Source organism: Marmota monax, unplaced genomic scaffold (assembly GCF_021218885.2).
Source record: "Marmota monax isolate L192 unplaced genomic scaffold, Marmota_monax_Labrador192_F-V1.1 WCK01_AAM20220418_F8-fsc00265, whole genome shotgun sequence".
In the NCBI taxonomy this organism is placed as follows: Eukaryota; Metazoa; Chordata; class Mammalia; order Rodentia; family Sciuridae; genus Marmota; species Marmota monax.
The window spans coordinates 18,758-42,441 of NW_026694808.1; the positions used below are offsets into that span (position 1 = coordinate 18,758).

The 23,684-nt window shown below is 35.5% G+C and overlaps 1 protein-coding gene across 9 annotated transcripts in view; it reads left to right on the forward strand.

The window, feature by feature from the left end:
• Window positions 1–23,684, forward strand: part of Tut7 (terminal uridylyl transferase 7) — a 59,336-nt gene that overhangs the window by 11,888 nt on the left and 23,764 nt on the right. For all 9 annotated transcript variants that reach the window (XR_009225065.1, XR_009225067.1, XR_009225066.1 and 6 more), the window contains exons 7-17: window positions 1,169–1,220; window positions 2,444–2,513; window positions 3,326–3,452; window positions 5,269–5,388; window positions 10,247–10,396; window positions 13,202–13,382; window positions 14,758–15,863; window positions 16,466–16,616; window positions 17,947–18,033; window positions 18,583–18,683; window positions 20,744–20,801. Coding sequence is in view for 6 of the 9 variants with exons in the window: in XM_058573100.1 (XP_058429083.1) it covers window positions 1,169–1,220; window positions 2,444–2,513; window positions 3,326–3,452; window positions 5,269–5,388; window positions 10,247–10,396; window positions 13,202–13,382; window positions 14,758–15,863; window positions 16,466–16,616; window positions 17,947–18,033; window positions 18,583–18,683; window positions 20,744–20,801 (2,203 nt within the window). In the remaining 3 variants the exon portion in view is untranslated. The remainder of the gene's footprint in view (window positions 1–1,168; window positions 1,221–2,443; window positions 2,514–3,325; window positions 3,453–5,268; window positions 5,389–10,246; window positions 10,397–13,201; window positions 13,383–14,757; window positions 15,864–16,465; window positions 16,617–17,946; window positions 18,034–18,582; window positions 18,684–20,743; window positions 20,802–23,684) is intronic.

A 23,684-nucleotide genomic window follows, 5' to 3' on the forward strand; every position in this document is an offset into this window, starting at 1 on the left:
ATTTCCTATTTTTATATATCAATTTTGTTAAAATATTGTTTTTTTTTTTTTGAACAACCACACCCAGCCTCGATTTCTGGGTTAAATGTAATTCAAAAAGACATTGACAGTCAGAATTTTAAAACTGGAAGGAACTTAAGTAGATTATCTGCTTACCCACTTCGTCATTCTCATAGGTCAGTTTGCAGAAGGTGTATCCTACTTTGGTTACTCATTAAAAGTATAGACTCTGAGATTCCACCCCCAGATATTCTATTTTATAGCCTCTTGTTCCTTGCTCTGAGTAATGTAGTTACTTAGTCAGCTAACCAGTGGATTTTGCTCTTCTTTTAATCTTAAATTCTGATCAGTGAAATTACTAACCATAGCAGTTATTTTGTTCTGACATCATTCATTCATTCATTTAACAAATATTCACTAAATACCTGTTGTATGGCAGGTACTATACTCGATTCTAAAGGAAAAAACAAATGCAGTTTCTCTTTCACAGAACACATATCTAGTTAAGGAGATAAGTAGTTACTTATATTATTAATTATAATGAGAGTTGTGCAGAAAAATAGGGTTCAATAACAGAAAACAGGAACTGTGAAGAGATGCCACAGTCATGGAGGCCTCATTGAAGAGGGAACATTTAAGCTGAACTCTGATTAGGATGGAAGGTAGGCTGAAGCCCCATATGCAGGATCTCATAGGCCATGGTAAGAATTTTACTTTGATCTACAGTCAGTGAAAAGTCATTGATACGTTTTAAGAATCCAGTTCATGATTTTTAATGGTTTTGATTCCACTGTGGAACAAGATTTAGAGTTGGAACCAGTAAGCTATCTGTTGTAATAGTCTTACAGAGTGAGAGGAAATGTCATTAGTAGTGTAACAACTTCCAGCTACCACTTTGAGATTTTCTAAAAAGCTAATTACCTCAAGAATTAATTAACCACAAATTAAATGTATAGTAGGTCTCTTGCCCACACTCATCCTCATTTGGTTTTCATCTGTCTTTCTGTCTTTGACGTACATAGACACTGCATAATGATTAGTTCTTTATTCTGGTACCAATGTTCATTTCTAATTTGGGAAACAATATTGGGAACTTTAGACTGTGTATTTTATCGTGAAGCAAAATTATTTAGGGATTATTTCATGTATTCATTCATTTATTTCCTAGATGTCTCAGCCAGATGTCCTCTTAATTGTTCAAGAATGTTTAAAGAACAGTGGTAAGGTCAAATGCTTTGTACACTTTGCTCTTAATATTTTCTTTTCTCTATAAATTTTATATAACTTATTACTCAAACTCTGAAAATAGAAACTCATGCTTTTAAAGTTTTTTTTTCTTTTGCTTTTTTGTTACATTATAATTCTACATAATAGTGGAATTCATTACGCCTTATTTGTACAGGCACATAACATAATTTGATTAATTTCATTCCCCAGTAACTTTCCTTTCCCTCCCTTCCTCTCTCCCTCTTAAAATTATTGATAAGTGTAATATCCAAAGCAAAAAAATTAAAGCAAATGGCCATGATTTATTAACTAGCTAGCATTCTAGTAGTAGTTCTATGTCTCAAAGCTTTTAGCTTGCTGATGACATCACTATAAAGATTAAATGAGGGCTTGGGCTGTAGCTCAGTGGCAGAGCACTTCCTACCATGTGTGAGGCACTGAGTTTGATCCTTAGCAGTACATAAAAATAATATACATAAAGGTGTTCTGTCCATCTACAACTACAAGAAAAATTTTTTAAAGCTTAAATGAGTCTTAGAGTGTGACGAAGAAATGCAAAATATGCATAATTTAGTCTTGAGAGTAAAATTAAAGAATAATATACTGTATCCAGTGGTTCAAATTAATGTTTTATAAAGGTGCAGTAAGTGTGGCCCAATCCTGATTAATGAATTCATAAATAGTTGTTCCCATGTAAGTTTATCCGTTGCCTTTTCCAATATACTATCCAACTTAGAGCTTTATGACTTTTTTTGCTTTCATAACCTCACTAATTTTCCCTTGAAGTAGTCATCCCCTGTCCTTTTTGTTTTGATTGAATAAAGCATTTAAATATTTTTTTATTTTAGTCAATACATATTTTGACACTGAAGATTTCAGTAGCCTTTGTATCAATGTTGTTTTTAAATCATATGTCTATATTTCTAATTAGGTTACCCTCATAATATTTAAATATTGTGATCCACTGGCGTAGTTACTTTTAATTAAACATAAGCTTTATAAAATAATGATTTTAAATTAATGTGATTACTTGATTCTTGAATATAACATTTTTTTTCTTTTTTCAAATCCCTTCAGAATTTTATTTAGTAGTTGTCTTTCAAAATGGCTGAATAGATAAGCCACACATGGTACTTGGGTCCTTGTACTTTATCTCATTTTGCTTGTAACAAAGCTTTAATTAACCTACTTAACATGTGTTTTCTTCTTTCCTCAGACTCCTTTATTGATGTTGACGCAGATTTCCATGCAAGGGTACCGGTGGTAGTATGCAGAGAAAAGCAAAGGTCTCTGTTTCTTTAAGCTGATCATTAGGTATCAGCTTGCCAAAAGCACAAGGACTTTGCTAAATCTTAATTCCAACTTTGAAGTTATAAGCTATACCTTATATGGTTATCTCATGTTTCTTACTAGCATTCTGTCTATACTTTGGCATTTGATGCAAGAGAGGGAAAGAAATCTTATTTTAAAAAGAGTAAAATTACCTAGAGGGAAAAATTATAAGGAAGCATTTGACCCATTTTAACTAAGTAAAAAAACAACCTTATCAAATGGTTACTTGCTTTAATCACTTTTTACTTGCCATCCTTTTTACCAGCATTTGTGGCAGTGCTGAATAGCTGTTAATGTGACCTCCCCTGTATAGGTCTCCCTCCATCTGGAAACATAACTATCACTACCATGAATGGGTGGCTTATAAGCAATAATGACTCTTCACCAACAGATTCCTTAACTCTTGTAAAAACACCATTTGAAAAAATGAGACAAGTCATGCTCCCATTTGAAATATTTCATAATATTTTCCTTATTTGCATGTTCCCCCCCAAAATAATTTTAGCATATTAAAACAGAGTTCTTCTGAAAATATAGTTTGTTCAATAAGTAACTGTCGTGTCTTTTTTTTTTTTTTTTTTTTTTTAATTCAGTATTTTTAAATGACCTATGAAGATGTAGGGAGTTTTAGGGGTTTTTTTTTCCATTTTTTAAAAAAGTTATTATCAGTGTAAATTAGCTACTGGTGTAAAAATGTACTGATACCTATGTAACACACCTTTTTCTCTTTCTTTTTCATTCCCAACTTCACCGGCACACCCACCAGTGGTCTTCTTTGTAAAGTGAGTGCAGGAAATGAAAATGCTTGTCTGACAACAAAGCACTTAACTGCACTCGGAAAACTAGAACCAAAGCTGGTTCCTTTGGTGATTGCATTTAGGTACTGGGCAAAGGTAAGTTAGACTTCATTAAATGCATGTGTGTATTCTGTGAACTTAACTGCGCTTTAATTTTTACTGGGTTCATTTAACCTTAAATGTTTAGAAAAATACCTATAGACATCAAAAGAGAAAGTATCTGAATATTGGAATAGAAACACTATACAGAAGGAAAATTTAAGGTTTCTGTTTCATTACAACAGTATTGCTTAAAAGATCAAAATGACTTATAATGCTTATTAGAAGTCAGATTTGGGTCAAATCCCAAAGGATGTAGTCAAAGAATTTACAATCTTAACTAGTTTCCCAGGGTAATACTTAGGCACTGTAAAGTTTTAGAAAATAATTCTCATAACCATTTTCAAGAAGAAATCCAAGGATTACATAAAGAAATGAAAAATACTATATCTGGTCTTGCCTATATCTACAATGTTTTAAATACATTCTCCCAGTTGATATGCTGTAATAATCATTAGAGCACTTAATATTCCCCCATAGTATAAGGTCAGATCATAATGATAAAATTGATATTCTATAAGGTGCCTTATATAAAGAAAAGCAAAAATCTTACTGATTGAGGTATAACAGTGATAAGAGATAGTTCCAATTTCTTGGATCCAGGATCAACACAGGATACCCCACTCTTGCTGGATGAATTAATAATTACAATATGCTCCTCTTTGAAAACTCTCTTCTGCTTCATCACTATGTAGGCCATGCTCTTTTAGGTGTTATTTTAATTAGTACTGATGGGTTTGCCAACATTCTCTCCCCAAATTGCCTTTGTGACCAAAGCATGCATTTGCAGGACTGTAAAAGTTGAGAGGACCCTTAAGCTAAGCAAAATCAGTTGGAACTGAACGATCATTTGTATTTCATTAACATGTGTCTTAACTAAGTGAGTGGATTTATTGTAGATGTCAAAAAAATGAAACAGTAAATAGTATTTTAGGGCCTTCCATGAGTAAGTTAACAAGATTAAATATTTGAAATTGAAACTCTTTCAAAACCACAGTATGTGGTTACTGCAAAGGAATAGGAAGTTGTCTATTTGTATCACTTTGCTGGGGGGGAGGGATTGTTGTTGCTTTGTTTTTTGGTTTGTTTGTGGAGTTGGTGATCAAATCTTGAGCCTTATACATGCTGGACAAGTGCTTTACCACTGAGCTATACCCCTGCCCTTTATTGTGCTGCTTTATTCAGAATAATCACTATATATCATATAATATATGTGTATTAGTCAGGGTTCCCTAGAGGAACAGAATCAGCAGGAAGTATAATTACAAAAAGAGAATTTCTCAGGCGACCAAAAGCTAGATAGTCCACAGTGGTCATCTACAGGCAGAGAGCTGGAAGAACCAGCAACTGCTCAGTCCAAGGAGCTGAAGCCCCAGAACAAGTGCTATCCCAAGCTGAGACTGAAGGCTTCTGGAGAATCACTGACAGAATCCACTTTGGAAGAGTGAAAAAGTGAGAGCCCCATATCATCAATCACGGCTGCAGTCAAGAACTCGATCATGAAAAATCAAGCTTGTATCTGCTGTTGCTGTCATGTTCTTCCATCTTTTATTTCATCCAAACCATCATTTTATTGTATGGTGCTGCCCTCACTTAGGGAGGGTCTCCATTTTATTTGGCTGTTCCACATGCCAGTTATTCCTAGACACACTGTCATCAACACACCTTCTGGTTTCTCTTAATCCAATCAAGTTGACAATTCTAATTAACCATTACAATATGGGAATGGGTTGCAGGTTTTAGGCCAAGTTATTTAAATCACAAATTGATGCAAAAAAAAAAAAATGCAAATTCTCTTTTCTCTCACTTATAGCTTTGCAGTATAGATCGCCCTGAGGAAGGAGGCCTGCCACCTTACGTGTTTGCCCTTATGGCCATTTATTTTCTTCAACAGAGGAAAGAACCTCTTCTGCCAGTTTATCTAGGCTCATGGGTATGAAACTTTTTTGCTTATATATCCGATTGATTGATTATAGATCTACAATTCCTTATGCATAATTTCAAAATTTAAAAAGCTAACCAGAAGTAAAATAGATTTGTTTGTTTTACTGGTATTCACATCTTTCATTGCTGAAATGTTAATATGATTACAAGATGCCGATCTATACCTTGCTAGGGGTATTACTACATTTTTAGCCTATAAATCTTAGTTTTTGAAACACCTGTGGACCTGAAGATTTCAAACAAGAGACTTTGAATCTATGTTAAGTTTATCTTTTGACACATTCTTTGGGTACAGCACTCTAATTCGATACTTAAACTTATATATCATCTTCAGACAGTATATGAAGCATTTGTCTCTCTGAAATGGACTTCAATTCATGTACGTATACATGAATGAATGAATGAATGAATGAATGAATGAATATGAATTTTTGCTATGTTGCCTAGGCTAACCTCAAAATCCTAGGCTCAAATGACCCTCTTGGCTTAGCTTCCTGAGTAACTGAGTCTACATGCATATACTACCATGACCAGTGTAGCTTACTTTCTATTTCTGGTTTTTTGCTTCTCTTTATATCCCATGACCTGTAAAACAATAAAAGCATCAAGATTACTAACTATACAAGATGCAGAGCTTATAGTCAACTCTTCAATAATATTTTGGTTTTATCTTTAAGGTGAATTAGACTTTAATAATGTAATCTGGAGGGGCTGGAGTGGTGGCTCAGTGGTAGAGTGCTTGCCTAGCATGTGTAAGGCACTAGATTCAATTCTCAGTGCCGCATATAAATAAATAAAATAAAAAGCTCCACTGACAACTAAAAAATATTTTTAAAAAACAATAATAATGTAATCTGGATAAATTAAAGTTGAGGAGGCTGAGGCAGGAGAATGATGAGTTAAAGACTACCCTAGACAACTTAGCAAGACCTGAAAAAAATTAAAGTTGAGTTTATTTGAACCACTATGGAAATTTGTCTAGAGGTTTCTCAAAAGACTAGTAATGGAACCACAGTGTGACTAGCTATACCACTCTTTAGTACTTATCCTAGAGAATTGAAGTCATTATACTATAGTAATACATGCACACTCATGTCTATAGCAGCACAATTTATATTTGCCCAAACTACTGAACCAGCCTAAGTGTCCATCAGCAGATGAATAGATAAAGAAAATGTGGTATTTATACACAATGGCATTTTATTCCACCATAAGGATAAATAAAATTTGTCATTTGCTGGATATGAATGGAACGTGAGAACATTATATTAAGCAAAATAAACCAAACTCAGAAGGTCAAGGGTTGTATGTGATCTCTCATGTGTGGAAGCTAGAGAGGAAAAAGGAAAAGAAAAGTGGGGGTAAGGAAGTCGTATGAAAATCAAAGGGAAATCAGAGTAGAGGAAAGGGACCAGGGGGTGGGAAGGGGAAATACTAAAGAATGACATTAGCCAAATTACGTTGTTATATTATATGCGTGTGCAAATACATAACAACAAATCCCAGTTATATACAACTATAATGCACCAATAAAAAAATGTAGAAAAAAACCATAAAAAACAATTGAGTTGATTTGTTTAATAAGTCTAATAAGAAGCCACTGAAAGGTCAAAATTATGCTATTGCTTCTGGAACCATTTTTAATCTCTACATGTTTATCTTGGTATATTCTTATGTGTGTAGGTATTTTATAGAAAGCCTTATTTACTGAAAAGCTTACTTTTACACATTGAATATTTTCACTGCTTTTTGTCTTACTTAATAGCACACAGTCTTCTCTTGAAGAAGATGTTCAGTTGGCCATGGTATCACATGCCTGTAATCCTAGCAACTCAGGAGGATAAGGCAGGAAAATCACAAGTTGGAGGCCAGCCTGGGCAATTTAAATCCTTTCTCATAATTTAAAAAATAAATAAATAAAAGGGCTAAGGATCTTGCTCAGTGGTAAAGTGTCCCTGGGTTCAATCCCTAGTACTCCCCCCCCCCACACACACACACAAAGTATGTTCTAGAGTGGTAGTTCTTATCTGTAGGCATATTTGTGTGTGTGTGTGTGTGTGTGTGTGTGTGATTTTAGACATTTTTTTCTTTATATTTAATAAACAGAATTAAGTGGAGACTTTGTCTAGCAGGCTTCAGTAATAAAAAACTGAAGTAGAATAAACTACTTGCAAACTTTATCCTGACACAAGGGATTAAAGTATGCTCTATATCTTAGTTGTCTAATGGTAACTCTTTGTAGCTATGACACTGAGAAGAAAGGATTCAGGGCTACCAAGAGGGTATCTCCGCCAGATTACTCTCCTTCCAAAAAGAACAAGAGAACAAAGTCATCCACACCCTAGAAGGAATTTGGTAAACTGTTTGAAGTTTTCCTTTCATCTTGTCCCAAGAGAGAGTGGAGTTTAGGATGGGACCAAAACAGTTGGACCCAAAAGGGCCTGGAAATAAATTGGATATTTGGCTTTGCACATAAATGTCTTACTGAGTAAGAGCTGCCTTTTCATGTGTACTGATCCTCTCTAAATAATCATTTGTCAGTGATGTGAGGATGTAGGACAAAAGCTGTTTCTCTTCCTTAAGAGTAGTATGAATACTTTATTCCAAGGCCAATGTATAATTTCCTTTGCAGTGAAACTGGAAACTCTCTGAAGCAACTCTGAATTTATTTTGATTGTATCATTTAACTTTTTTCCCAAGACTTAATGACAAAAACAGATACATGATGATCAAACACTGGGTTGACTCTATGGATCAAATAATCTACTTAATGAACCAAAAAATCTACTTAATGAACCAAAATGATCTGCAGGTTATAAACTATACAGGCATTGGTTTAGTGGCTGCTGCCAGAAGCTTAATCAAGAAAAGTAAATAAAGCAAATGAGGGGGAAAGGAATTAATATTATTCTTACCAGATATTTCACCTACATCACTTCTGCAGAAACTCCTTCAAGGTCCTCACAATTAAAGTACTTATGTACACTAGTCATTGTACCAGGCCTTGAAGAGAATATAAAAATGAACAAGACTAAATTCTCTTATCAGGAAATTTAGTATATTGTGCCCCTGTGCTCTGATTTATCTTTCTTGAGGTTTTTAGCCTCTCTGCCCAGTTGTACTCAGATCTCTTCCACCTTGGCTAGGATAATCTCCAAATCTTTTACTCCCAGTCAGATTTCCCATTGTATTGTTATTAGATCTTGATACAATTGAAGTTAATCATAATGGGCATTGAATTAAGAGTGAAAAGCAGGAAGATACTAGAAAAAAAATTAGTAGAGCAGAGTCTAAATAAGATGTGGAAGTTGAGCCATATAATTGACTGATAGCAGGAAGAGTATTCCAGGCAGAGGGAAGAGCAGATGTTAGTTCCAAATCAGAAGGATAGACTATGGTTCTGAGAAACAGCCAAGAGCCAGATTACATAGACCCTGGAAGGACTGAATTTTCTCTGAAATAAGAAGGAAACCACAATGAGCAGAAGAGTGTGACACGATGTCTTATGTTTCAGAGGGATCACTCTTTGGGGTAGAAATAAATTTGGAAAACCTTATCCTTACCTCATCTCACAATTTATTATGTTCACTAACCTGTTTATTATGTAATGAGTCCATTATATAATTAAAAAAAGACCTGTTCAACTCTGTTAATATTTCTCAGAACTTTGGAGCCCAGACCATTTTCTTTTGCATTCATTAATACCACATTAAACTGTATTTTGAAACCTTTGGGCTTAACTAGAATTTAAAATATTGGAAATAGTTTCCAGCCAGGCACAATGGCCTATGCCTGTAATCCTACCTACTAGGTAGGCAAAGACTTGTGGATTGCAAGTTCAGGCCAGGCTAGGCAACTTAGGGATACTGTATCTCAAAAGAAAAACAAAAAGATCGATAATACCGTTCAGTGGTAGAAATCCCCTGGGTTCAATTCCTAGTACTATGAAAAAAGAAAAATTCTAATTAGGAGAATTTAGTTTTTATAATTATATCTCTACAATACTGATAATGACAGTTTCTTGGATTTATTGAGTATTTCTACATGCGGCATATATATCAGAGCTGTCCCATGAAGGAAGTTCTAGTGCTATCCCATTTTACTAGAAATTGAGACCTAAAGAGAGTAGGTGCCTGGAGGATCCAAGATTTGGGACCACTGAGTTTTACTCCAAAACTCATGGCTTTAGTCACTATGCCCTGTTGCCTTCTCAGAAATTTTGTTGTTGTAACTTTTCGGTTTGGTTTTGTTTTGTTTTACAGTGCTGGGGATTGAACCAAAGGCTTTGCTATGGAAGTGCTTTACCACCAAAGTACATCCTCAATTCAGAATATTTACTAAAGAATTATAAAGGGTTGAAGGTGTAGTTAGTGGTAGAGCAAAAATTTGCCATTTCTTTTGCAAATCAGAATCATCAGAATCTTCTTTTTTACTTTGATTGCAGATTTTGTTGTTGTTGGGTTTTGTTTTGTTTCATTTTTTGGTGCTGGACATTGAATCCAGGGTTGCTTAAACACTAAGCAACATCTCCAGCCCTTTTTAATTTTTATTTTGAGACAAGGTCTCACTAAGTTGCCTAGGACCTTGCTAAGTTGCTGAGGCTGGCTTACAATCCTCCTGCCTCAGCCTCCCTAAATGGCTGGGATTACAGGCATGTACCACAGAACCCAGCTAAAAATATTTTTAAATTTATGTTTATCTTAAAAATATTCCACAAACAATATCTTTTATATTTTCAGTGAACTTGGAATATATTAACTTTTTTCATTTCTTCAAACATATTAAATGCTCAAATCAATACAAAAATGGTTTCTACCTTATAATAATAGATGTCTACTTTTTCCTAGATTGAAGGATTCTCATTAAACAAACTTACGAACTTCAACCTTAAAGACGTTGAGAAAGATTTTGTGGTCTGGGAATACACTGATAATGTTGGGGATACAAACACAGCAAAAGAAGAGTCACCAAAAGAAAGGCCAATTAAAAGGGGGCAGGTCTGTTCTCTTATTTCTAATTTTACTGTTGATTTTTATTTTAGTTATCAATTGTGGTGTTTATGAGTTAGTCAGTTTTCCTGTTTTTCCTTAACTGTCTTAAGTATTTCATGGTTATTTCATTTCCTAATCTGTTTAGTCCATTGAATAATCAACATGAAAGATTTTTAAAAATTATGAAAAGATTTTTAAAAGTAATGTGGAAAGATTTTAAAAAATTGATCATTAAATTTATTTATATGGTTTATTCTTTGTACAGAGGCCTTGGAAAAATACTGAGAATTCAAAGAAAAATCCCTGTGTATCTTCAAAAGAGTTAGGTCTTAAATTGTATTTAAGGTTTAAATCTATGGAATGTTAACTTCAAAGGACTGAAATAACAGTAAATAAGCATATGATTTAATGTACTGGTCCCATACTATTGGAAATGCATAAAAAAATCTATGTGTAAAGAATTACCATTAGAGTTTCCAACAAAAAAAAAAATTTGTGCACAGATTATACAGGTCGCACTATTCTGTCCCAAATTGGTGAATGGTCCTAGATCCCAATGACAGTAATATTCATGAAATAATTCTGATGCCAAAAATCTAATCCCATCTCTATACAAATAAGTCATATCATTCCTCCAGTCTGTAGTTTACTTGTTCCTAAAATGAAGAGATAGTGGTGAATCATAGAGTTTCCGGTTGTGTTTCCTAGAATTCTTAAGCATTGGAGCAGGAAGGAGGAGATGCCACCCCAGCCTTGCTGGCACCAGAACAGCACCACTTTTGTCTGTTTTCTACTGGGGGTTCCAGTGTGGATAAGAGCACAGGCTGTGGAGCCAGATATACAAATATTCTCAGTTCTCCCACTTATATGTCCTTGGCAAGTTACTTAATTTTTCCATGCCCCAGTTTCCTCCCTGTAAATGAGGATAATATTAGTACCCTCTCATAGGGTCATTGATTTATAGAATGCTTAACTCAGTGCCAAGCATGTGGTAAGCACTCAGGAAATGTTACCTACACTATTCTTACTTTATTCAAAAAAGGAATGTTCCCTACTTCTAAACAATTTTATTGACGATAATCTAGATATTTTAAAGTTCCATGTTAAAGTGTTTTCAAGTCATTTCAGTGAGATGCTTAAAAATCCTTTGTAAAGCTGAAAAAGGCTGTGGATGAGAGGTGAAATTTAATAAAGCTTTCAATTTCTGGGGGTTTCCTTTGTGTCCTCAATTCTAGTATTTGGGACCCAGACAACTTCCAGTATCTATCAGTTCTGCCTTATAAGTCTACCTACCAGATGACTTTATCTTACTCTAAGACCCTTTGTGGTTGAGATTTATCCATGAATAAACTACTATACCACTTGTTTTAAAGTCTGATTTAGTAAAGTGTGATTGGAGACAAATTTGTATACTTAAGGAAAGAATTTTTTCAGTGTGAATTATAAGACTAATGTGAAGAAAAAGCTATTTCTGTAAGTCCATTTAATGCTTTTCTTTTATATTTTTATGTTCTTTGGAGAGGTTAGTCATGCTGCCACATCTGAAATTAAGTGAGCTCTAGACTTTGTAGAAGTTGCATATGCTGTGGTGAGAAAAACAATGTATTGGGGTCAGAACAAGTTCTCACGCCACTTACAAGCAGTGCAACCTTCTGACAAGTCACGAAAACTTTTGGGGCTTCAGTTCCTTTTAACATGTGGACTTCTTCACTAGATTACCTTTAAGAGCATCTTACTGTTGTGACATTGTTTCAGTGATATATGAATTTCTTGTACTTAAAGACTACCTGAGTGAAAAAATACAGAAAGCAACCAAGTCTGCCAGATGCTTTCCCTTGTTTCTGATTTAATCCTCATAACTATCCTGTGTTATAGGTGGTATCATCCCTACTCTGCAGATAATGATAGCGACCATTTTTTGAACACTGTGTGCCAGGCACTGTGCTAAGCACTTTACAGACACTATCTCACTCAGTCCTCCCAAGAACCCAATGAGGTGGGTACTATTATCCCCATTTGTCAGATGAGGAAACCAAGTCTTAGGTTATAGACATTGACCAGGATCATACACGGCTAGTACTTGGCAGAGTTTGGATTTCAAACTAAGGTTGTTCCAATTCCAAAGCCAGTTCACTTAACCATTGTGCAATACTGCTAGTCTGAGAGTGAAAACACTAAATTACAGAGCAATCAAGAGCTATGAAATGGCAGAATCACTGTTTGGGCCCTTTTTTTCCCCCCCTATTCTGAGTTCTGTGTATTTCCCAAAAGATTATAGGAAGTATGTTATTTGAACTTGTCAAGTCAGTGACTGTAGAACTAGTATCAATTTCTATTATAGTTATTTGACTTTAATTGCCACTGGCAGATTTAGTGTACTTATGTAGCATATCAGGGCAATGAGAGTATTGGTTTTCTTTTTCTCTGTCTTTAGCTACTATACATTTCCATGTATCCATATAAAGGTGCCCTCCAGCAGCAGTAACAGGTGAAGGTCCATGCTGAGAGTATTAGCAAACTGTGCAAGGTCCTATCCACCTGTTATTAAAATTTCAAAATTCGGTGCTGTCTGGTTAAATAAAATTGGTCCTGTCTGTTCCATGGTACTGACTAGATTTTAACCTACCCAAATGTCAGGGATGCAGTGAAGTTTTGCTATTTTCCCACATACAAAGTGATTTGTCTAGATGTCAAATTTCTATCTTTGCTCAGATTTTCCAGGTTTTTTAATTTGATGCTCAAATGATCTTTAATTTTTCAGATTAAGCCAACACCCGAAGTAACCAATATATTTCTCTTTGATATTAATAGGTATCATTAATATTTGATACAAAACACCAGCCTTCAGTACCAGTTGGGCAGCTCTGGGTGGAACTGCTGCGATTCTATGCTTTAGAATTTAATTTGGCTGATTTAGTGATCAGTATCCGTGTCAAAGAATCAATATCTCGAGAATCAAAGGATTGGCCCAAAAAGCGCATTGCCATTGAAGGTATCTCAAAATGTTTATTCTTTTTTTATTTTATTATTTTTTTTAAGGTACCAGTCTAACAGCATGCTTTTATTTCAGTCTCTTTTCATCTCCTACTTGTAAGGTAGGCCTGACCTCAAAGGTGAACTAAATAATTAGGATCTTGCATGTGTTACAGTGAGTCATCTAAAAGGATCAAAAGGTTTATCCTGAGTTTTTGAAGAACTATAATGAAATATCTTAATTTTTAAGCAACTTGAATAATGGTTAGCTGAGTTCTTGCTTTCTTTGTGAATTGCTTAACAACTTAAATGCTTAATGTTTTTTTCCCAGTGATCTGAGTTTCCCTTTCCTGCTGTTCTCACTTCTGGATTTTTAAATTCAGTCCTTTCATGGGTTATTGTTAATATTGTTTAGTTTTGCAGAGATGAGAAAAATACTTTTTCTTGTGAAGACTGACATTCTTAGTTGGATAACTCTCCAGTAAAGGGAACAGATAATTATTTTTTAAAGTAGTAATCAGTAACTTACTCATTAAAAACACATTTTTAGTGAAGGCTTCTTTAACTGAAGTCACTATATGAAAGACACACTGATGTGCCCTGTAGATGTCATTAAATGGACTATCTCTTCTCAGCTTTGCAAAGTCAGGAGGTTGAAACCCCTCTAGAAATCTTAATTCTCCTCCTTTAATAATTTACAGAATTTCCTAAATGGAATTCTCTTATTTTTGCTTGATTTTTTTTTCAAGCTTTATGTTGCATAAGAGGGTTTTTTGCAATTTGCATAAATTCTGTGTGCAGTCATGGGGATCTCACATTTTTAAACCCTCCCCTGCAGTTTCTCTGGCTCAGCTCTTCTGGCCAATTGCCTAACCTGCTGGAGTTCTAGGGGAGGAGAAAAGATTGAGAGAAGTGGTGTCTCCTCCTGGTGCCTCCCTCTCGCCCCTGAAATTCAGTCCAGCCAATTCAGTGATGGGGCTTCCCAGGGCAGAAGAGTGGAGGTAAGCTCGACAAACCACAGGGCTTGGCTGAGTGGGGAGGCAGAGCACTCAGCAGCAAAGCCTATAGGGAAGACCTGACTTCCTGAGGGCACGATAAACACACGAATGACATCTTTCCTACCACCGCAGTCACGGCAGAATAGGGAAGGGGTACTGGTTCTGTACAGGATGGGTTCTCTTAGCAGAACAGATGTTTCAGAAAACATTGCTTTTTGTTCTTATACTGTATCTTCTTATTCTCTACCTGCATTTTTTCTTTTTTTAAGCATATAAGATATAAACTTCACTGTTGTTTATTTGTTATCTATTTTTATTTGCAACGGGCTAATTTTTAGAGCACAAAATAGAAATATATTAAGTGGTATATTTGTTTTTTCATTGTTATTGTTACAGATCCCTACTCTGTTAAAAGAAATGTGGCAAGGACCCTAAATAATCAACCTGTGTTTGAATATATACTTCACTGTTTAAGAACGACATATAAATATTTTGCTCTTCCACACAAACTTGCAAAATCCAGCCTTCCAAAGCCTCTGAGCACAGTTACGTGTATTTCAGAACATTTTAAAGAAGTAATAAATCATGATCCAGATGTGCAAACAAAAGACGATAAGCTCAACAATTCAGTTTTGGCTCAAGGCCCTGGTGCTACTACCATTTCAACTGAAAATGCTTGCAAGGCACAGCCACTTTCTCTTAAAGAGACTGCTGAAAGCTGTGGAAGCCCACCAGCTGAGGAAATTGGAAATGTACACATCAGGAAATGCACACATTTAGGAAACTCTGGCTGTATCCAGGCAGAAGTCAATTGTGATAATTATGAGGATATTAAAGTACACCATCAAGAAACAGGAAGTAAAGATGAGAAAGAGAAAATCAGAAAGAAGGGAAAGCATCCTTTGACTGCTGATGACCCCAGTATAAGCAGTAATGAGTGTGGAGAACTTACAATTGGCAGCAGCCCATGTAATTATGAGACAGATAGCATTTTGAATTTAGAAGGCCTCCAAAATCCTACAGCCAAAGTGTGTGATGGATTTGCTACTTTTGATGACAAGATTGATCTTGATGAAGAAAGTGTAGAAGGTACTGATGAGCTAGAAGACTCTTTAAACCACTTTGTCCCTTTAGTCCAGTGTCAAACATCTGAAATCATTCACTTTGATGAAGAAGAGGAGGAAGATGAAGAGGAGGAGGAAGAACCCAGGCTCACCATTAACCAAAGGGAAGATGAGGATGGCATTGCTAATGAAGATGAGCTGGACAATACCTATACTGGATCAGGTGATGAAGATGCTCTTTCTGAAGAGGATGATGAATTAGTTCAGCCGGCTAAATATGAAGACTTGAAAGAATGTGAAAAAAATGTAGATGGCGCCCTACTTACGGAACTTAATAAAATAAATCTTAAAGAAGAAAATATATGTGAGGAAAATTCACCAGTGGACCAGTCTGATTTCTTCTATGAATTTAGTAAACTTATCTTCACCAAAGGCAAGGTAATCAGGAGACTTTAAACAATTAAACACCAGGAGACTTTAAACAATTTTAATACATGTAATTTCAATTTTCATACACAAGAACATAATTCTCCATGTTTTGGGTGTGGTTAAGAAGTTTTGCCTTTGTCCTAATACAGCCACTTGATTCACTTCCTTCCACTTTACATTCCTTCCAATCAGATTTGTAGGAATCTGCGTAGGAGGAATGGAAAGCTGATAGTAACTATCCTTTTCTCCTGATGACATCATAAGGATGCTTCTCTCTCAGATCTTTTAATGGCTTCATTTCTTTGGAAAGTGAAGAGTAGGCTTTGTACTTCAAAAATAAAAAAGATCCAGGCATGTAATCTCAGCCACTCAAGGGGCTGAGGCAGGAGGGATCGTAAGTTCAAAGCCAGCCTCAGCAACTTAGCAAGGACCTAACCAGCTTAACGAGACTATGTCTCAAAATGAAAAGTAAAAAGGGCCGGGGATGTTACTCAGTGGTTAAGTGCTCCTAGGTTCAATCTGCAAGCCAAAAAAAAAAAAAAAAAATTCTAAATCCCATTATTTGGCAAATAAAGTTTTCAGTGTTATTTTGCTTTGCCATATTCCTACAGTCTCCCACAGTTGTGTGCAGCTTGTGCAAACGAGAGGGTCATCTAAAGAAGGACTGTCCTGAAGACTTCAAAAGAATCCAGCTGGAACCTTTGCCACCACTAACACCCAAGTTTTCAAATATCTTAGATCAAGTTTGTTTCCAGTGTTACAGTAAGTTATTCACATTTCTTTTCATTTGTCAGAAAAGTAAATTGACTTGTTGTTGTTGTTGTTGTAGTTGTTACTGGAAATTGAACCCAGGGGTGCTTTACCACTGAGCCATATTCCTGGTCCTTTTTATTTTTTCTATTGAGACCCTTGCTAAATTAAGGGTCACTCTTAAGTTGTTGAGGCTGGCTTTGAATTTGAGATCCTCTTGCTTCAGTGTGACATGCAGGTCCCATTTGGGACACACAATAAGTAATCATTAAAGAAAGAAGGAAGGAATATCTTTTTAAGTTGTTTGTTTTTTCTGTTTTATTTGTGCTGCAGATTGAACCCAGGGCCTTCCACGTGCTTAACTCATGCTTTATCACTGAACTACTTAATCTTAAGACTTTTTAAGTCTTAAGATTAAAATACTATATTAGCTTTTCCAACTAATAGATTACATTCCTTGAAATGTTTTCCTAGATGCATTTTTCATGACCAGAAGTATTCTCTCACAAAGGAATAACTGTACATATTGCCCCCTCCCTTGGGGAGCAGTAAATCTTCTTTAGAGATTTGCAAGGCATGATAAAAGCAGTGTTTAAAAGCAATGTTGTAGCAAAGAAACTTGATTTTATATCTTTAATCCAACAGCTCCAAAATTTGAGCACAGAATTATTCTTAGTTAACATTAATTCATAGTGCACACAACATGACAGCCCTTTAAGGAAGAGTAGAGTTTGGGGGAGCATTGGTATAGAGAGGTTTCAAGTCCTACAATGAGAAAATTTTGCAATAGAGACATTTTACTGCTTAGAATGGAGAACTTAATGCTTCATATTGCTACATCTTGAGGTGTCCATCTATGCTGAAAAATAATTTTTTAAAAACTTTTGAGGTATTATCAAAAGCCTTCTCAAATTCCTAGACTCAAGTGATCCTCCCACCTCAGCTTTCTGAGTAACAGGCACTACGGTGTGCACCATCATGCCTGGCTGCCAGGGATTTAAAAATGAAAACAAAAACTTTTTGGTGGTTTAAATCTATAAAAGAAAACTAGGTTCTCTTTAGGAAAAAATATGGACATGCTCACAAATTTTTGGATTCACTCTTTGAGGTCTCTGTAAAACCCAGGTACAGAGCCTGTCTAAATTAGTTTTCATTTTAAGAGTAGTTCTTTCTAATAGACTCTTCTGTTAAAGAAACAAAAGATTATTTTACATTACAAATGTTATCTGGGCAAAGGCACAAAAATTAGGGTGTTTTCTTTAAACCTTTGAAGTCTTACTTTCAGCTTTTTCAAAAAAAAGTCATCAGTCTTTTTCTCAATGTGTCTATTTATTTTAAACAGAGGATTTTTCTCCAACTGTTTTAGAAGATCAGGCTCGTGAACATATCCGGCAAAACTTAGAAAGTTTCATAAAACAGGACTTTCCAGGTAAATGATATATATTTTTTAATCCTTAAAAAAGGTAATGTGACCTTCCTTTCAAAAGAGTACATGTATTACGAGCATACTAATTTTGAGAATAACATCTTGCAGTGATTGTGGGTTCGGAGTTTCAGTTGCTTTGTGATATACCTAGGATGGTCTTTGGTGCACCAAATCCTGGTTTACGAACAGAAAAGAAAGTACAGTGCAGAATTTATTCTAATAGATACCACAAGTGAATTTCACTTAATATTACATTTGTAATCAGAGTTCACACCTCTAAAATATGCATTTATTTAGAAAGGAGTGATACATTATTAAATGTGTTGAAATGATCTCCATTTTGTTTGAAATGTCACCTAGTAATCTTTCATGATATATACAGCTTGTATATTAAAGTAAACTTGGAAAAAATAAATAAATAGTTAATAAAAAAATTATTATGAGATAGGATAGTTAACACCTGGGTATATTTGATTCATGAGAGGGTCATTTTGGTCAAAATATTAAATGTACTCAGGTAATTAGTTATTACTTTTCATATATCCCTAACAGGAACTAAATTGAGCTTGTTTGGCTCCTCCAAAAATGGATTTGGTTTTAAGCAGAGTGACCTTGACGTCTGCATGACAATTAACGGACATGAAACTGCTGAGGTACAGTGACCACATAAAACTTGCATTTGCTCTGGCAGTGTGATTTGAACTATCTTGACTGATGGTACAGCTTGGTACTTTCCAAATTTATCAAGGCATGCCATATGGAGTGTGCCATTTGGCACACCCTCTAGCCAAATACATTAAGCTTAGAGGTGAATATGAAGAATAGATTGCCTTGTACATTCAACTTTTAGTATGAAGTAGATTTGAAAGTGACCACTGGGAATTCTGCAAAGCCAAACCAGCTTTCCTGGTGTTCCATTAGCCTGGCTACTAGACTGACCTGGATATGCATATCCATACGTTATCTATAAGGTTTTTATTTTGTTTTTGTTTTAAATCAGGCAGGCAGTGTGGTATAAATGATGAGTGCTACCTTTATAGTACAAAGACCTGGATTTGAGACAACTTGGTTTTTTCAGTACCTAAACATGTGGTCTTTGGTCGATAGCTATAAAATGGAAATAATAACTTCTGTCTCTTGCTTTAGGAGATCATAGTGCATATCAGCTTGGTTTTTATATGTCAGGAGATAGCAAATTTTGGCCTATGGGCTGAATTCAGCTCACAGCCTGTTTTTGTAAATAAAGTTGTATTAGAACAGAGCCACACCCATTCATTTATGTATTGTCTATTTAGTTGGTTTGTGTGTGTGTGTGTGTGTGGTGCTGGGAATCGAACCCAGTGGCTCAGTGCCTCACGCATGCTAAGTAAGCTCTCTACCGTTGAGCCATAACCCCCAGCCCTATGTTTTGTGTATGTCTGATTCTCTACATGACTGGGAGTTTAGTACTTATAACACATGCTTATGTGGCTCGCAAAGCAGAACAAATTTGTCAGCCCCTGATGTATACAGGAAGGCACTTATATAAAAATTATATAAATTCTGAGATGTGCTGAGTTCCTATTCGTTTTTGTTTGTTTGTTTTGTTTATTTCTGTTTTTATTATTTTTATTTTTGATTAGTGGTGCTGAGGGACTTGAACATGCTAAATAAGGGCTCTTACCTCTTACCTACACCCCATGTCCCTATTTTTTAAATTTGTAACAGTAGTCCAAAGGCTCTATATCCAGAAGAGTGCTGCTACTGTTCTCAAGTGCTTTCTTTGCCTTGAAGATATAACAGATTTGGAAAAATGGACAAAAATGATCTGCCCAGAATTTGGTGAATAAAATGAATAAGCAAGATTAGGTCTTCCGTATGGCACAACCCTATTATACAACCTCAAGATTAATTAATTAATTAATTTTTTTTTAAGAGAGAGAATTTATTAATATTTATTTTTTTTTAGTTTTCGGTGGACACAACATCTTTAGTTTATTTGTATGTGGTGCTGAGGATTGAACCCAGCACCCCGCGCATGCCAGGCGAGCGCGCTACCGCTTGAGCCACATCCCCAGCCCGAGATTAATTTTTTTTAACCTAGTATATAAACTAATTTTGAAGGCATTTCTAAAGTGAAATTCCAAATATGTTCTGGAATGTGTACAGTCATCAAAAGGGCTTACATTGATAGGGACTGTGAATGTGTTTTTAAGTATGAATTATTAGAAATATCATTCTTATTTGCTATATTACCTTAATTTTCTGCATTATAATTTTGGCTCTTCCAGTGGGGAAATAATGTGAGCTTAATCACTATCCACAGCAAGTCATCAACTCTTAAACTATAATTAAGATTTTACCTGTAATTAATAAGATGAGGCATAGAAGCCCCTTCTTATATACTCTGGCACATAGGGTACTTCTGAGAGAGGTAATTACATAGCAAAAAAATGAAAGTCCTCATCCATGGTTCAGAGACGTTTCAAGAAGCTCTCAGTCCATGGCTTCCTGACTGATTTTAACCTTTTTTGCACCTTCAAAAGCAATTAGAACATAGGATGTGTGGCAGTTTTTGCATATTTAGAATATTTCCTATGGATACTGACTGATTCTCAACTAAAAGTGAAAAACATATAATGAGTTTCATTATATCTGAAGACAGTGGATACTATAAACAGTATAGTAACCTGTCTTCCAATTTTGATTAATTTTTGTGTCATCTTTGTTGCAGGGGTTGGACTGTGTAAGAACTATTGAAGAATTGGCAAGAGTCCTTAGAAAACATTCAGGTACCTCTAAATATTTGTTTCTAAAAATACTATAACTTTTTTAGTGTTTCGTGTACTTAGAATTTATTTTTATTATTTTTTAGTTGTAGGTGGACACAATATCTTTATTTCATTTTTATGTGGTGCTGAGGTGTGAACCTAGTGCCTCACGTGTGCTAGACAAGCACTCTATCACTGAGCCATAACCTCAGCCCCATGTACTTATAATATATTAATGCCTACAAAGCAATATAGTGACTCATTTTATAAAATACTTACAGTACTAGTGTCCTTAAAAAATATCATGATTAAGTATGAAAGACTGAGGAGTTGGTGACAATTTGTGTGCATATTGTTCCCTAGCTGAATTTTGTGTCTGTGTGTATGTGTGTGTGTGTGTGTGTTTCCCCCAAGACAAAGTATATACCAGACAGGAAATTTTGGAAATCATTTTACTTATTGATATCATATAAATCAAAGTATAGAAATTATTAAAACCTCATAAGTGTAGTGAAGAGCATCTTGGCCTAGGCAGTTGCATTCACAGCTGTTCTGTTCATCAAGCTATTATAACCTTGAGCCAGGGTTCACTTTGCTTGGTCTGTTTTATCAATAAATTAAGAAAAGTGAGAAATCATTTACAACTGTAAAATATATGGATTTTTAAATTGTTTGCAGAGCTAAAATGCCATTAACATATTCTTTTGCTAGTGGGGCATCTATCAATGCTGTGTAAACCTGAGAGTCCAAGAGTGATACCAAGAATTAAGCAAAATTGTAAGGAATTGTTTGAAAGAAGTTGAGGACTAAACCTTAATTTCAGTGGGTAGAAAATAAAAGACTGAACATGGGAGCTTTGGGGTTGATAAAATAGAACCAGTTTGATTTACTATGAATAAATGCTAGGACAAGGTTCTATGTATTATAGTGTCCAATGGTGTCTAATTCCTGAATGGGAAGGAGTTGGAGAAAATGGTTTATCTAATTTAGAGGTGATAAAGAAAAGTATTTGGTAGATATTCTGAAATCAGACTCTTCTGAGGGGTGTTTTGTTTTTGTATTAAAGGGAATTGAATTAAAGGGCAAGTCTACCACTGAGCTATATTCTCAGCCCTTTTCATTTTTTATTTATTTTTTTTTTAATTTTTTTATTAGTTGCTCAAAACATTACAATGATCTTGACATATTATACATTTGATTCAAATGAGGTACATAATCTCATTTTTTATTTTGAGAAATGTTCTCACTAAGTTGCTACAGCTGGTTTACAACTTGCCATCCTCCTTCCTTGGCCTCCCAAGTACCTGGGCCTGGCTCTTTGGGTTTTTTTTGTTTCTGTTTTTAAAATTTTTTGTTTTGTGATGCTGGGGATTAAACTCAGGGCCTTCTGCATCTAAAGCAGGTACTCTTTTTTTTTTCTTTTTGTGGTACTGGGGATTTATCCCAATTGATCCCACAGCCTTGTTAGCAGCCCCTCCCCCACCACCCGGCTTTAAATCCTGGTTTCCCATTTTCAGGCTGTGTGATCCCAATACCTCACTCAGCCTCATTGTAAACACCCAGTTCCTCGTCTGTACAGCACCGTATATTCTGAGTATTCAGTAAATCCAAGCTTCCTTACTTCTCTTCCCCGTTAATATAAGTTAGTTTCCCACACAGATCTATCTTTCTTTCTTTTAATATTTTTAGTTGTAGATGGACACAATACCTTTATTTTGTTTATTTAATTTTATGTGGTGCTGGGGATCGAACCCAGGGCCTCACACATGCTAGGCAAGCTCTACCACTGAACTACAACCTCAGCCCCTTACACAGACTTTTCATCCTGAAATTACTTTTACCATTTACATGCTTTTTACCTGAGTTCTTTTTTTTTTTTAATTTTTTTTTTTTTTAGTTGTAGTTGGACACAATTGCTTTATTTTATTTATTTATTTTATGTGGTGCTGAGAATCAAACCCAGGGCGTCACATGTGCTAGGCAAGTGCTCTGCCGCTAAGCCGCAATCCCCAGCATCACAAAACCCCAGCCCCTTTACCTAAGTTCTGTAATGTGATAACTGTATATCTGCCCTTTAAACATCACCACTTAGCACTCTCAGGAAATTCATACTCCTACATATCAGAATAGACTCATTTTTCTGTTTACTTCCTTCCTTCTATTGGTTCCACCACTGCTTCCTGCCCTTCCTTCTGAATCCTCTTTCTAGATTTTCAACATTGGTATCTTTAGAATCACCAAAATGGGTGAAGTGATTATTAGTCTGACGTAGTCTATTCAGGAGAGGTTTGGAATCATTTGTGCCTCGTTTGAATCCTAGGTTCACCATTTACCAATTGTATGTTCCTAAGTGGATTTCTGTGGGTCTCTGTTTCCTCATCCGTAAGATGATGGTGCTCAATCTAAGTAAAGTTTATGAAAGACTCTTTGCATGCCCCTGGTAACACATTTTGTACTCAGAAAATAGTAATTCTTACTGTTAACAGCCCTTCTCCTTAACATTTCTCCTCCCCATCCTGTCATAGAGACTCAAGCATGACTTGTTTTCTCTCTGTATTTCCATTGTACCTTGATAGTTCAGGCCCAGATGTTTTTAAGTGGCTGTCTTGCATTCCATTGTCTCCAGTGCATCCATTGCTGAGGCATTGTTTAAGATTGTCAGTGATTTTTCCTCACACCAGTTTGTTGACTTCTCTTTATCTCTAAATATCATTCTTAACATGGTATATAGGGCTCTGGGTTCTTCCCAATTTCTTCCTCATCTCTCTTTATTCATGTTCCTTTACCTCAATTCATTCTACTGCCTGCATAATTCCTTGTAAGATCTCGAGCCATTCTGTTTCAGACGTCTACCCTTTCTGAGTATAGTTTTTCTTGCCTGGTAAATCCCCTCAACCTACACAC